This window comes from Rhodnius prolixus, unplaced genomic scaffold (assembly GCF_049639745.1).
Source record: "Rhodnius prolixus isolate KJV_2025 unplaced genomic scaffold, Rpr scaffold_3, whole genome shotgun sequence".
Taxonomy (NCBI): Eukaryota; Metazoa; Arthropoda; class Insecta; order Hemiptera; family Reduviidae; genus Rhodnius; species Rhodnius prolixus.
Window position 1 is genome coordinate 5,413,941 of NW_027411603.1, and position 15,969 is coordinate 5,429,909.

General features: G+C 36.4%; 1 protein-coding gene across 2 annotated transcripts in view; it reads right to left on the minus strand.

The window, feature by feature from the left end:
- dpy (fibrillin-like protein dumpy) overlaps window positions 1-15,969 on the minus strand; it is a 324,918-nt gene that overhangs the window by 254,012 nt on the left and 54,937 nt on the right. For both annotated transcript variants that reach the window (XM_074124745.1, XM_074124746.1), the window contains exon 2: window positions 7,198-7,250. In XM_074124745.1, coding sequence (XP_073980846.1) covers window positions 7,198-7,250 — 53 coding nt within the window. The remainder of the gene's footprint in view (window positions 1-7,197; window positions 7,251-15,969) is intronic.

A 15,969-nucleotide genomic window follows, 5' to 3' on the forward strand; every position in this document is an offset into this window, starting at 1 on the left:
GTGTCAACAATCATACCATCCACACCAATCCCAATTGTTCCTGAACTGTTGCCCAGAACCTCTACATTAAATTCCACTCTAATCTTTCCTTAAATCGTAATCATTTAGTCCGCCACTTGTTCCGTACTACCTTCTTGACAAATCCTCATCTTAGACTGAAGTGACTTTGGTCTCGCCTAGTCAGTCGTACAATAAACAGGGCATCCTTTGACTTCATCCATTCGGTACTTTGAATTAACCGACTTTAACGGTCATCTTAAGACGACCTCCATTTTAAATTCCTTCCACTTGTACGCAAACACATTTTTTTTCTCGTATAATTTAAGCAATTAAGGATTAATTTATTTTTTCACGGAACTGTAGGATTTATTTTAAACATTAATTTATTGTTGAACGTAGTAATGTCGCAGCATCCACAGTATCTCTCTAAAACTATATTCTCTGAAAAAAAACGTGCCAAACGAAAGTGATACATGTTATATCCAACATCACATTAATTGGAACCTGTAGAGATTTCCGATGGACTGATATAGTTCCAGCACGGAATTTCGGTCCGACATTTTTTGCCCGTGCAAATGTTTGAATACTGGAAGAGAGGGTTAAAACCGCGACCCAACTGGAAACTCCGTTCCAGTTTCCTGGAAAAAAAATGCTTCAGATAAAATTAATAGATCTGTATATGAGTACCTTGTTCCAGTACAATAAGAAAAAAAACTTCCGCTTCATTTGCAAATAATAGGAGAGAGAAAATACGGAAATACTAATTTTTCCCTCCTCCATACTCTTCATTCTTATTAGCACTTTCTATTTTACTGCGTTCTAATGAATATTCATTCTAATAATGGAACTTTTAAAATGAAAGTAGAAATACAACACAAATCTGGAATGAAATCTGTAGATTATTTTTTTAGAGGGAGCTGTGAATTGTGAAGCTGGGTCTCCTGATTGGGCCAAATCGTAATTTTAGTTTACAGTTTCCTCTGTTTTTCAAAAAAAAAATATTCATTTAAGAGTTATTAGATCATAGAATAGAATAGTAGATGGGTCGAGACCAATGCCCCACGGCACCGCAGCCACGAGGAGTCTTAAAGTGCCAAACCCCCTTTTTGGATTTAGAATACGAACCCTCCCCTGCTAAAGAGGTTGAGGACTTTTCTGACTAGTTCTTTTTGCGCTACTATCTCCTTCGGCCACAGCGTTCCTAAGGTTTCATAGCGCAAACGCTCGATTGCAACGCAATCGAAGAGCAGGTGAGAGGCCGTTTCCTCCTCTTCCTGACATAATCTGCACAACTGCTCCGAGCTGATAAGCCCCACCTTGCGCAGATGCTTCCTGAACCTACCGTGCCCCAGTGAATAGGCCTGTAATCAGAGTAATCTGATTTCTACCCAAGCACAGGGTCTCTTTGGCTCTTTGCTTACACAGCCAAGGCATCATAGTCTTGCTGTGTTCAACCCCAGGACACTTCACCCAGTTCTTTTCGTGCTCCCTCCAGATCTCCAATCTCTGAGAGCCGCACGAACCGAACCCTTGGTTATCCCCAGGACAGGCTCCGGACCGATGAAAGGAGTTTATTTTATTCTATTCTATTCTATTAGATCATATTACATGGAACGGTACATTATGCTGAAAATAAGCCTTAAAACCACTATTCCCAGTAATGTACACTCAGTCGAATTACGTAGTCGAATATTTCGTAGTATAAAGAAAATCGTTAAAATTATTTTCAAGAGCTACTTGATCCATTCAATAAGATGTTGGCGCTCAGTGGTTTCCGACGCAAAAATCCCGGGTTCGAATCCAGCTGCTGGCTCTTGGAGTTAATCTACGAGGGTCGTTTGAAAAGTCCGTGCAAAAATAAAAACTACTTAATTTTTTGGGGTAAACCTTTTTTATTTTTCAACATAGTCTCCTTTTAGGCTTATACACTTCGTCTAACGCTGCTCTAGTTTGTTGATCCCTTCCGAATAATAGGATTTGTTCAAGTCTGAAAAATAGCCATTCGTTTCTGCAATCACCTCCTCGTTTGAATAAAATCTTTTTCCCGCCAGCCATTTCTTCATATTGGGGAACAAATAGTAGTCCGAGGGAGCCAAGTCTGGAGAATAGGGGGGGATGTGAAACGAGTTGGAACCCTATTTCCATTAATTTTGCGACCACAACTGCTGAGGTGTGAGCTGGTGCGTTGTCGTGATGGAAAAGGACTTTTTTGTGGGCCAATCGTGGGCGTTTTTCTTGCAGCTCGGTTTTCAAACGGTCCAATAACGATGAATAATATGCACCTGTAATAGTTTTACCCTTTTCCAGATAGTCGATGAGGATTATTCCTTGTGAATCCCAAAAGACAGTCGCCATAATCTTTCCGGCCGAAGGAACGGTCTCCGCCTTTTTTGGCGCAGATTCCCCCTTGGTAACCCATTGTTTAGATAGTTCTTTGGTCTCAGGAGTATAGTGATGTATTCATGTTTCATCCACAGTGACGAAACGACGCTTAAAGTCCTGCGGATTCTTCTGGAACAGCTGCAAACCGTCCTTGTAACACTTCACACGATTTCGTTTTTGGTCAAGAGTGAGCAATCGCGGCACCCATCTTGCGGATAGCTTTGTCATGTCCAAATGTTGATGCAAAATATTATGTACCCGTTCATTCGAGATGCCCACAGCACTAGCAATCTCACGCACCTTCACTCTTCTGACATCCATCACTATATCATGGATTTTATCACTGATTTCTGGAGTAGTAACCTCAACAGGGCGTCCAGAACGTTCAGCGTCACTTGTGCCCATATGGCCACTCCGAAAATTTTGAAACCACTTATAAACTGTTCTAATCGAAGGTGCAGAGTCACCATAATGTTTATCAAGCTTCTCTTTAGTCTCCTCAGGCGTTTTGCCTTTCATAAAGTAGTGTTTAATCAACACACGAAATTCTTTTTCGTCCATTTTTTGAAAATCACTCGACTTCCTCGATTCAAACGAATGCCAAACACAAAGAAATAGACCGATCTGGCTGAAACTTGGTGTGTGTTCTTCCAAGAGATGCTACTAACTAAACATAACCTCGATACGCGCCATTGGCGCTATCTCTCTGACTTTGCACGGACTTTTCAAACGACCCTCGTATCTAGGAACCTAGGCTCACTGCCTGGTGATGAACAATGTTGTCTCTGTAATGAGCAAAACGGCTAACAGTGCACCGAAAAAAAAGCTCTGGGTACCAATGACCCCCAGAGATGTTGACGCATCTTAACCTGTGACTCAGGTTAATTTTAAATTGAACATTTTTTTTTTTTAAATGATTGCAATAATTTATATTCTTCTTTTCCCAAACATTAACGTGAAAGATATTTATTCCTAGGTTTATCAAGTTTGCAATTTAGAAAACCCTACCAAAAATAAAAAATAAAAAAATATCGTACACTAGCCATAAATAATCCGTAAATTCCCTGCAACAAAATGACATGAGATCGTGCTCTCCTACAAAGGAGTGAGTGAGAGAGATAGATCCCCACGATATAATCGTAAAGAATCATTGTTCCCCCCCCTTCGTCCTCTTATCAACCCCCTCCCCTACCGCAAACTACTACTTCCTTTTTTGTTGCCTATCTGTAAATAACAACAACCAAACGAGCAGCAACATCAACAACAACAACAACAACAAACACAGTCACGAATATAATCTACAAAAACAAAACATTTTTATCATTAACAAACAATACAACTCTTTAATAAGTTCGTGAAAAACATAATCTAGGTTTTATTATTAGACAACATATATTTTTTTTTCAGACTATAAAGAGTTGAAAAATATACTCGCATAAGACTAAATTAGACAAATTTTTTGATATATGTAGCGCCTATCAGAGCATACATATGCTATAATATAAAATTTCAATTAAGAAATGAAAGATATATCACAGTGTGGTAGAGGTGCCTGCAGTGCTTGTCCCCTGTGGGGGAATCAGTCACGAACTGAGCAGAGTACAGCCTCAGGGTTTCCGCTTAACCTGGACCACAGGGTTTATTCTTCTTCTTCTTCTTTTAAAGAGCAATAATTTTCGTGCTAAACTATTCCATATATGAATAATTACCGACGTTAAAAAATAGTAAATTTTTACTATTTTTCTTACGGTAAAGTCTGTGAATGTGAGTGGTGTTAATAAAATTTCTCAACAACCAAAAAAACAGAGAAAAAAAGAACCCAAAACCCTTGATAAAAGTACCAAAAATCCATAAAAGGTAGGAGCTTGTTAAGGTCAGGGTCAACTCAGAAGACTCCTTGAACCTCTAAATCTATCTTGAAACCACACAACCAACTCTTACTTTACAAAACATTTAATTCAACCAAATAAGACAGATCCGCCTTTCCAGAGTACTTCGCATTATTGTAGGCGCCCCTTACCATGGCTCTCTCTAATCCTATACTCTCCATCATGACCTTGAAGTCGTCCCGCTCCCAAAGTCAATGAAAATCCACACCCCTTTTTTTACCTCAATCTAGCAGATCACCTGAATCCTTCTTTGGTCCAAATATGGGTGCCAGGTCATGTGGGGATTAAAGGGAATGATTATCCGGCTAGGAATGGATCTAACACTCCTTTCACCAGTCCGGAGCATGTCCCTAGGGATCACCAAGGGGTTCGGTCCGTGCGGCTTTCAGAGATTGGATCTGGAGGGAGCACGAAAAGAACTGGGTGATGTGTCCTGGGGTTAAACACAGCAAGACTATGATGCCTTGACTGTGTAAACAAAGAACCAAAGAGACCCTGTGCTTGGGTAGAAATCAGATTACTCTGATTACAGGCCTATTTACAGGGCACGATATGTTCAGAAAGCATCTGCACAAGGAGCTTATTAGCACGGGAACCGTTGTGCAGATTGTGTCAGGAAGAGGAGGAAAAGGCCTCTCACCTGTTATTCGATTACATTGCAATCGAGCGTTTGCGCTATGAAACCTTTGGGAGATAGTAGCGCAAAAAGAACTAGTAGGGAAAGTCATCAACCTCTTTAAGTCGCTTAATAGAACTAAGAAGGGGCTGGCACAATAAGTCTCTTGTGGCTGCGGTGACATAGGGCATAGGTCCCGTCCCATCTACTATTCTATTCTAAGGGTCCAATACTATATCCCCAAACTCGTACATCCTAATGATCTACCACGATAGTTTAACGCGATGTTGGCCTCGCGACTTCCTCGCTTCCATAAACTGTTCTTGCAACCTACAGAGTGCCAGCGCTGGCTGGTTACTTTCAAGACGTCTTTCCGGATGTGGAGCTAGTTCGGTGGCACAATCTGTACGTTCTGTGTATCGTACAATTGCTAATGTATAGACGCAATAAAACAATAAAGAGTTCAAAAACTAAAACTGTTCAATGTAAGAGTTACAAATGTTTTTAAATATCGATTTTCTATCAAATATCTTAAGAAGGCACTTTAGGAATAATGAGTGAAGTCTTGTAAAGTTCTACCCACTTTATTTTCTGAATAATTAAAAGAACTAGTCAGGTTACATGTCTTAATCAACTGAATAGTACTTTAACCTATCAGATCACAGATATATATCTATTATTTAACTTAATCAAGTAAATAATAAATCTAAGCAAAACTGTAAAGTAACAATTCTTTCAACAACTCTGAAAAGAGACTTGCCTTTCGCTGCAATCGTGACTCTAGGCATCAGAAAGTCGTTAATTTGCTTGGCTGTCCTTTCACGTCCAGACATGAACATATCGCCTTATTTATTTCGCATTCATAATAATTTATGCAGCAGATAAATAAATCATTATTTATTGCTTAAAAGTAAAAGGTTACCAGTTTCTTAAAAAAAGAGAAGAAAAGGCTAGGTTAATTTTTTAAAACTATTTATCTATTTGTATTCTCTGCAACCCCTTGTTTCTTAAATTCTCCTTAAAAACATCGATAAAATTAACGGTTTCGATCGATTACTGGGCAAAATTAGATCGAAAAATTCCAGCTTGAAATACGCATAGAACTCGGTATAGTAGTGTATTAATTACTTAAGCTTCAAATAGCCAAAGATTCTGTGGCAGTTACTATAGTGTTTAACAAGATTGATGAGAAGCAGTATCTTATTTACATTTGAATACCATATTAAAGATTCCAGCATCCATTTGATCTCACAAAGACTTGGAACTTTACAGCACAGTTGAATCAAAGTTAAAAGTTGAATTCATATAGTCAACTCATCACTAAGTAAAATAAGGTGGAAAATAATAGCCTATTTTTTCAGGCGGAGCTTTAAGGTCCAACTACCAATTAGGTGTCGTGGACGGAGGCGGAAGCTCATCCTTTACTATTACCATTTTTTTTTTTTTTCTAACAAATAAAAAGTAGCCAAACGCGGGATTCGATCTGGTGATCTCCCACTTACAAAGCCTTGCTTCATAACCATTAAAAGCAAAACCAGCCCCCACAATTCATCACTTTTAAAACCCTTAATGATGAATATCGAGCCCTAAAATGTCATACACATTAATGCATTCGCCAAAAATCACATTTATATCAGACAGATTACTGGAAGAACTAATAATTACTGAAACATGGCAATAAAAAAACACAGTGTAACAGCTAGCTGCCTGGAAACATGCCATTACGAACTATTACTGTAATAAAACAGAACAATTAAGTGCACTAAACTTAATTACAATAACCGCACAGTAAAGTCAATACGATATATGCTGACGTCGCATCATTAAGAAAAATGAATGAAACAACATGAATGTATAAACTTAAAAAAATATATATATATATATATTAGAGAAGATACACTTTGTCAAGAATTCTAACTCAGTTATTCTCAAGTAAGAAACCCCAGGCGAAGGGGTTCGCCGCAGGAAATGGTAAACCCTAGCTGTCAGCCCTCTACTCTAATTGAACACACACGACCAATCCCAAGAGTCAAAACTTGGCCCCCACTCTAGGTCACAAAGGTTACCCACCACTGGACACATCAGCCAATGAAGATCAAATCCCAGATAAAAGATATCTTTAGTTGGTTAAAAAAACACGAAATTCCATTCTAACATCCTGGTGAAAAGGTGATTTTTCGTAAATTGTGAAAGTGAAAAAATCATCCATTGAGTACCTAATTAATAAACAGAAAGTCAATTTACATAAATAAGTACCAATATAATAAATACTTTTTAGTATTATTACAGTAAATTAATCGGTCTACTTACTTGTTCCGCTATAAATATCCAGACGACCAGTTGTAATAATATCTTCATTTTTGCTGGAACAAAATTAATCAAAAATTAAAATTAGTTTTCCAATTTGTGTAAATAAATTTACAATTATATTTTAAAACTAAAAGACGAAATATGAAAGAGAATTGAAAATGTATTCAAAGCTAATTTCATTAGTTTCAGAGAATGGCCAAAAATAAATGCATTAATTGAAAAACCAAATAAACAAAATAATTAAGATCATAATCTGGTTTAATTTAAATTAATTAAAAGGAAAACAAATTATATTTAGAAAGTTTAATAATAGTCCAGGGTGTATTAATGTTTTTCTTAGTATAATAATTATTTATGAAAAAAATTTGGGGCAATTAATATTAAGTGTAGTTGAAGTGGGGCGCCACTATAGTCGAGCGGTTATAGGCTAGACCCGCAAAGCTAAGATGTATTGCGGTACTAGTCTAGGCCTTGCAATTTATTTAATGTGTTAATATGAGGAATTTATAGTAAAGTTTGTTAGGGGCGGTAATAGGCTAGACCCGCAAAGCTAAGATGTATTGCGGTACTAGTATAGGTCTTGCATTTGATTTAATGATTAATATGAGGAATTTGTAGTAAAGTTTGTTAGGGGCGGTAATAGGCTAGACCCGCAAAGCTAAGATGTATTGCGGTACTAGTATAGGTCTTGCATTTGATTTAATGATTAATATGAGGAATTTGTAGTAAAGTATGTTTGCTGGTCGCCTCCGTCCACGACACCAAATTTGTGATAGTTGGATGTAAAGCCTGCCTGAAAAAATAGGCAACTACTTTACTTTTAGTGGTTTAAGTGGAGCCATTTTCTTAGAAAACGCAAAAACTTAGCGGTTAAACCACACTTAGCGATCAAACTTTCATTTGAGGAAATAGTAGTTTATATTTATGAAACGTTATTGGTGGGGACCATGAAGAAGGCGGATGACTCTGCTCCAGGAAAAACTTATTGGATAAAAATATATTTATAAATTTTATTTTGAAGTGGCAAGAATTTGGTGGAAAAAGATTGCTTACGGAGTAATTTCTATCCAATAAAATGTGTGTCATCAGGTTCGCGCATGTATGGTAAATTTACCGTTGGATATGCAAGACATGAAAGAACAAAACAAAAGACATTTAAAGCTGCCGGCAGCAGGTAATAATCTCCCGTGAGATTATCCCCTAGTTTGGGGATACCCAGCGTGCAGCGTACTGTAGATATGATTATGATGAAGATTGTGTCTTTTGGAGGAGGAGTGAGAGAGAGCGCGCGCGAGATCTGTAACCTTTACTTGGAAACATCTTTCACATATAAATGACTTTAAGATATTGAAGCCTCAGAAGGTGATGAGGTCATTAGGTAAATTAGCTGAGATGGTCATTAGAGAACTGTTGTTCTAACGGCATGGACTGACCTATTAAAGACATACGCTGAAAATAAAATTGTTCAGGATCATCATGATTTTTTAAACTTGCTTACATGTAATACGTGCTTACTTTCACCTTCAGCATACGGGCCCAAACGGTAAGGAAGCATGAGAAATGGGTAAAATGCTTGAAATTGAGGCTACCACAATAATTACATGTCCTATGATTGCTTCCCTCCACAATTATGAAAACTATTCTCACAAATGGGCCCCCGTATGTGTTCCGTGCGAGCGTAATACCAAGAAAGGATTGGAGGAGAGGTGTATGGTACCAGGAAAATATGATCACTTGTGATGCTTAGTCACTTTGCGTCAAAACTGACCCACTAGATAGTAAACCCGAAAAGAAAAGTGAAGTAAAGTAATTGTCTATTTTTTCAGGCGGGCATTTCATCCAATTACCAATTAGGTGTCGTGGACGGAGCCGACTAGCAAACATACTTTACTATAAATTCCTCATATTACAACATTAAATAGAATGCAAAGCCTAGAATAGTACTGTAATACATCTAAGCTTTGCGGGTCTAGCCTATAACCGCCAAACATACTTTACTATAAATTTCTCATATTAACACATTAAATAAAATTCAAGGCCTAGACTAGTACCGCAATACATCTTAGCTTTGCGGATTTAGCCTACAACCGCTCGGCTATCGTGGGGCTTGAAAAGTGCAGTCTGAGAGTCGCTTTAAGGACTTGTCACATTGTCGGGAAGGAAGTGTTATATTTAATTTGATCAGTATCTGACTGCAGAACGGTGGGCAAAGGGTCTGTCCTTCGGATAACTAAAGAAGGAAGCTTGAACATGGAAAAACGAGATTCGCCAAATCCCTATCTACAGCCACGAGAACAGGCTGTAGAAAAAAAGGAAAGACGAACTTGTTGAGCTTCACTCACTGATGAGATGAGAAGAGCTAGCTTACAGAGCTCTTTGAAACCTCCCCAGAGAAGAAGCGATCAAGAAATATAATTTCATTAGAAATCTTTATTTTGGGAACGAAGAGTATCAAGAGAGTGGTATTCATTTTAAATGCTCTCTCGAATGGGTAGAGAAACTCGTGAAAGAATTGAGGCTGGTTTGGACTTGGTCCTGGAAATTGTATCTTCCACAGGGGGAAATTCATGCAATAGGGAAATGCTTCAACTATAACCTTTGTCCCATCCCAATCAGCTGATGTTTTTTTCTCTTGAGCCTAGGTAAGCCCGACTGTCTTCTCAGGAAAATTTTGGAAAATGACTTGTCTGGCCACCTGTATGGGCTACTGTGCGATTAAACGTCTACCTTCTTCTTTTAGTAAACACTCTTACAGCCTGCCCTCACAATCATAGCCGTTTTGGGTAATGCGGGCATCATGGACTTATAAAATCTCTGAAAAATCTAGTTTTCTGGAAAACTTTAGTAGTACTAATATCTTAGGAAAAACCTTAACTTGGAAGATGAATCGTGGACAGCCAAAAAAATAAAAATAAAATAAAAAGGAAAACAGAACAACCTTCAACAGCTGTAACGGTTTTAAAGAAAAATGTAGGAAAAACTCCGTGACCTGTTTTCAAGAAAGTCACGAACTGACGGAAAAAAGAAAACTGACACACACAGACAAAGGGAAAAAGTGGCTCCAGTAACGGAGTGCTTTAATCTCGTTCTTTCTCTTTGTCCACAAACTGTTCTTGATTGAAATCGCTCCCGGGGTGATTTGCCAGAACGATTGGTCATGTTTCTTAAGACACATGCTCTGCTCATTTTTTTCAGCGTTTCTTTTAGGAGCAGAGGCAGGGAGGAAAGAGCTACACTGTACCTCGTATTAAACAAAATTGCCGACTAATTCTCCATAATAGGATCATCCAAATTAGAAAACTTTTTTTTTTTAAGAACATCTTTACGTTCGTGATATCCAAGACAGATCACATGACAAGATTACTGAAATCGATTATCAAGTAATATCATATCCCAATTTGAAGAAAAATTGGCTACCGGAAGTACCCCTTTTCTGAATAGAATAAATTTTAAAATACTGAATTTTAAAATACTTTTTTGCGGTATTTTAAAAAGTTTCTTGAGAAAGATAGAGTAAGATTATTGCGAACTAATTTTTTTTTTTTAGTACAAATTTTGAATTTAAAGAAAATTTTAAAACGTAAACTACAAAAAAGGAAGTCGTTTGTGCGTATGTTCGAAGCAGATAGTTTAACGCGTTTTGAGGATCTTAAATTCCGACAAAATTTTATTCAACAACAATAAAACTTCTTTTAATCGATTAAGAGTCAGGTAAAAAAAAAAAAAAATCCAAGTCATCGCAGACAAAATGATCGAAAAATCGATTACCATAAAATAACGATCGATTTTTTTTATGATTAAAAAAAGAAGATGTTGGAGATGTGATTTTATTTTTTCAGTAGGTTTGTTGTTTTTGATGTAGTTTTGTGAGAGATGGTGGGAGGAGAGGAGGAGGGGAGGAGGAGGAGGAGGAGGGTACCTTACCAATCCACTTTCCCTCGATGCACACCCGCCCAAACAACACAAATGAACAACAATCAAGCTCAGGGGAACTTCTGGGCAAGATGCCAATATTTTTGTGTCTTTATTTTATTTTTTTGTATATTTTAGACAACCGAACGTCTATTTTTTATTTATTTATTTTTTTTTTGTAAATATCTAAAGACTTTTCATCATATTAAATAAATTATTAAATACTCGTAATATGTGTAATAATTTTATAGATTTTTGGCGAATATACCAATGACTAAAATTTATAAAAAGAAGAACTACACCGGAAATGATAAAACTGGTTCATGCAACCATTCATAAACGTTCGATCTCCTAATAAACAGGAAGCCAAAAAAATTAACTAGCTAAAAAATCACATGTGTTAGGCTATTGTACACCTCGCTAGTCTTGTGATAATGTACACGTTTCCTGCATAAGCCGGAACCGTAATGTTACAAAAAATTAAAAAGGATAAAGGTACTTCAAAAATGAAGTTATTAGAATAATGAGGGATGTATCTATTGGGAAGGTAATTTTAGCTCCATAAATAGGAATTAACTTCACAGATGAAACTCTCAATTGAAACAGAATCTCAGCTAAGTAATAAGAATAAGTAAAAATATATAAATATCAATGATAATCCAATTATCATTCAATTATCCAATTATCATGATAAATAAAATTATACTATAATACAAAATTAAGCCTCACAATAAAATCACAATACAAATTTGTGCGTATAATTTTCAATTTTACACATTTCTTTATTGACTATTGTACAAACAATAATATACTCACAATAAATGTGTGTCAGTCAGTCAATAATGCAAAAGAATATAGCCGTACTATTTGTTCATATTATATAACAAACAATAGCGTATGATTTTTTTGTTTTCTTTTTTTAAAAAAATTATAGCCTATTTGTATGCACTTTACACACACGCACCTCACCTGTTCACAGTTTGAATGCAACGGAAAATGCATTCAATGAATATATGTTGCACACAGTATTAACATGACAACCGGTGTTAATACAAGTTCATTTCTATTGTATTATTTTTAACTTTTATGCATTTTTCCTCACTTTAGCTCAAGGTTAATTTTAATAACTCAAACCGGATAAATCATTTTTGTTTTGTTTTTTGCTTAGATGTATTTGTATTTAATTTAAATATTTAACTTTATTTAGCAGAAAATTATTTACTTAAAAAGAGCCACGATAGCCGAGTGGTTATAGGCTAGACCCGCAAAGCTAAGATGTATTGCGGTACTAGTCTAGGCATTGCATTCTAATGTGTTAATATGAGGAATTTTGCAGTAAAGTATGTCAGGCGGTTATAGGCTAGACCCGCAAAGCTAAGATGTATTGCAATACTAGTCTAGGCCTTGCATTTTATTTAATGTGTTAATATGAGGAATTTATAGTAAAGTATGTTAGACGGTTATAGGCTAGACCCGCAAAGCTAAGATGTATTGCGGTACTAGTCTAGGCCTTGCATTTTATTTAATGTGTTAATATGAGAAATTTATAGTAAAGTATGTTTGCTAGTCGCCTCCGTCCACGACACCTAATCAGCTAGTTGGACGTAAAGCTCGCCTGAAGAAAAATTTACTTGAAAAGCCTTCTAATACATTTACATTCGGACCAGAACAATTTAAACCGTAGAAGAATTTCTAAAACAACCCAATGAATTTGGTCAGACTTATTTTAGTAGACTGAAGTAAAGCGCATAATCTCTGAGACAAGAGAAAGTTTCAAGCCTTAATTAGTGAAGCTTTAAGCCTAACTTAAGCTTCAGCAAGAGCTTATCAAAATAAGTCTAAACCCAATCTTATCTGTCAAAGCAGTATAAATCCGAAATCTAAGAAGTCATTTCCCGTTTGGTTCATTTTTTCTACCCTAAAAAAAAAAAAGAAAGTGACTTGAAATCGCACTTTCTTAAGAGAGGAGAAGAAAGAGGGTGAGGAGAGAGAGAGAGAGAATTCCTTCTAAAGAATCTTCAGAATGCCATGAAAAAGAATACTTTAAGAAAAATTATTCTAATAAAAGATATAGATCTACATGAAAGTAATGCAAACAGGAAATCGTAGGAGGCAATTTAGGGGGGAATCACAGGAAAATGAAAACTCTACTCGAAAAAATGGTATTTCCGGTATTGAAATTCCCTTAAAACTCAGAATATTTAACGCTCCTTTTGGGTATACTCGTATAGGACACAGTTCTCTGTGTACATTTCATACTTCGGAGCAAAGTTTACCAACCACCCATTAACCAATAATCTCATTTCGCAGAAGTTCATTGGTAGTAAAGAAAAAGAAGTTTTTAATTAAAATAATCGATTCACGAGTGTTGAAAGACGAAAAGGCAAATGAACCTGGATAGCAGGAAATGAATCGTAAACTGAAATAAAGGAAATGAACTAGGAAGTCCATATGATACTATAGAAGGCGCAGTTATTATGGGCATAGTTTATGAAGTATGCATGCCGTCATCAACCATTCATATGATTGTATTCAATGGAGAGATTCACTGTAGGAAATATTTGCATCAGTTACAGAGAGATAGCATAAAACCGTTATCTCAACATAGTCAAACAAACAGGCAAAATTATAAACGAAACTTTTATTATTTTAAGGCTTATCTTTTTTGTTAAAGCCGTTATGTTTTGCATGTATTTTTTAAGTAGAAAAATGTTGCGTTAAGTAATGTTTGTTTAAAAAACAAAACAAACTACGAACAGAACCTTCACGATTTCATTAATGAAGCCATGTTTGAAGTTAAGAATGGAGCGTGGTGAGAAGAGGGATGGTCTGATGGAAAGCGCGGGGGAGTGAGTGAGACAGAGAAGCTTGTTTGATCGGCTGAACCAGCGTCTAGATAGGATGGAGATTTGATACCAGCCACGCCTTCTTCCATCAGCTTCCACAGCTTTTAATATTAAAATTGTTCGATATTTAAATATTTAGACCAATAGTAAAAAAAAGAAAAGAAAAAGTAACTGCCTATTTTTTCAGGTGGGCTTTACATCCAACTACCAAATTAGGTGTCGCGGACAGAGGGGACTAGCAAACATACTTTACTACAAAATTCCTCATATGAACACATTAAATAGAATGCAAAGTCTAGACTAGTACCGCAATACATCTTAGCTTTGCGGGTCTAGCCTCTAAACGCCTAACATACTTTACTATAAATTCCTCATTATACACATTAAATAAAATGCAAGGCCTAGACTAGTACCGCAATACATCTTAGCTTTGCGGGTCTAGCCTCTAACCGCCTAACATACTTTACTATAAATTCCTCATATTAATATTAACACATTAAATAAAATGAAAGGCCTTGACTAGTACCGCAATACATCATAGCTTTGCGGGTCTAGCCTATAACCGCCTAACATACTTTATTATAAATTCCTCATATGAACACATTAAATAGAATGCAAAGTCTAGACTAGTACCGCAATACATCTTAGCTTTGCGGGTCTAGCGTATAACCGCCAAACATACTTTACTACAAAATTCCTCATATTAACACATTAAATAAAATGCAAGGCCTAGACTAGTACCGCAATACATCTTAGCTTTGCGGGTCTAGCCTCTAACCGCCTAACATACTTTACTATAAATTCCTCATATTAATATTAACACATTAAATAAAATGAAAGGCCTTGACTAGTACCGCAATACATCATAGCTTTGCGGGTCTAGCCTATAACCGCCTAACATACTTTACTACAAAATTCCTCATATGAACACATTAAATAGAATGCAAAGTCTAGACTAGTACCGCAATACATCTTAGCTTTGCGGGTCTAGCCTCTAAACGCCTAACATACTTTACTATAAATTCCTCATTATACACATTAAATAAAATGCAAGGCCTAGACTAGTACCGCAATACATCTTAGCTTTGCGGGTCTAGCCTCTAACCGCCTAACATACTTTACTACAACATTCCTCATATGAACACATTAAATAGAATGCAAAGTCTAGACTAGTACCGCAATACATCTTAGCTTTGCGGGTCTAGCCTCTAAACGCCTAACATACTTTACTATAAATTCCTCATTATACACATTAAATAAAATGCAAGGCCTAGACTAGTACCGCAATACATCTTAGCTTTGCGGGTCTAGCCTCTAACCGCCTAACATACTTTACTATAAATTCCTCATATTAATATTAACACATTAAATAAAATGAAAGGCCTTGACTAGTACCGCAATACATCATAGCTTTGCGGGTCTAGCCTATAACCGCCTAACATACTTTACTACAAAATTCCTCATATGAACACATTAAATAGAATGCAAAGTCTAGACTAGTACCGCAATACATCTTAGCTTTGCGGGTCTAGCCTCTAAACGCCTAACATACTTTACTATAAATTCCTCATTATACACATTAAATAAAATGCAAGGCCTAGACTAGTACCGCAATACATCTTAGCTTTGCGGGTCTAGCCTCTAACCGCCTAACATACTTTACTATAAATTCCTCATATTAATATTAACACATTAAATAAAATGAAAGGCCTAGACTAGTACCGCAATACATCTTAGCTTTGCGGGTCTAGCCTCTAAACGCCTAACATACTTTACTATAAATTCCTCATTATACACATTAAATAAAATGCAAGGCCTAGACTAGTACCGCAATACATCTCAACTTTGCGGGTCTAGCCTCTAACCGCCTAACATACTTTACTATAAATTCCTCATATTAATATTAACACATTAAATAAAATGAAAGGCCTTGACTAGTACCGCAATACATCATAGCTTTGCGGGTCTAGCCTATAACCGCCTAACATACTTTATTATAAATTCCTCATATTAA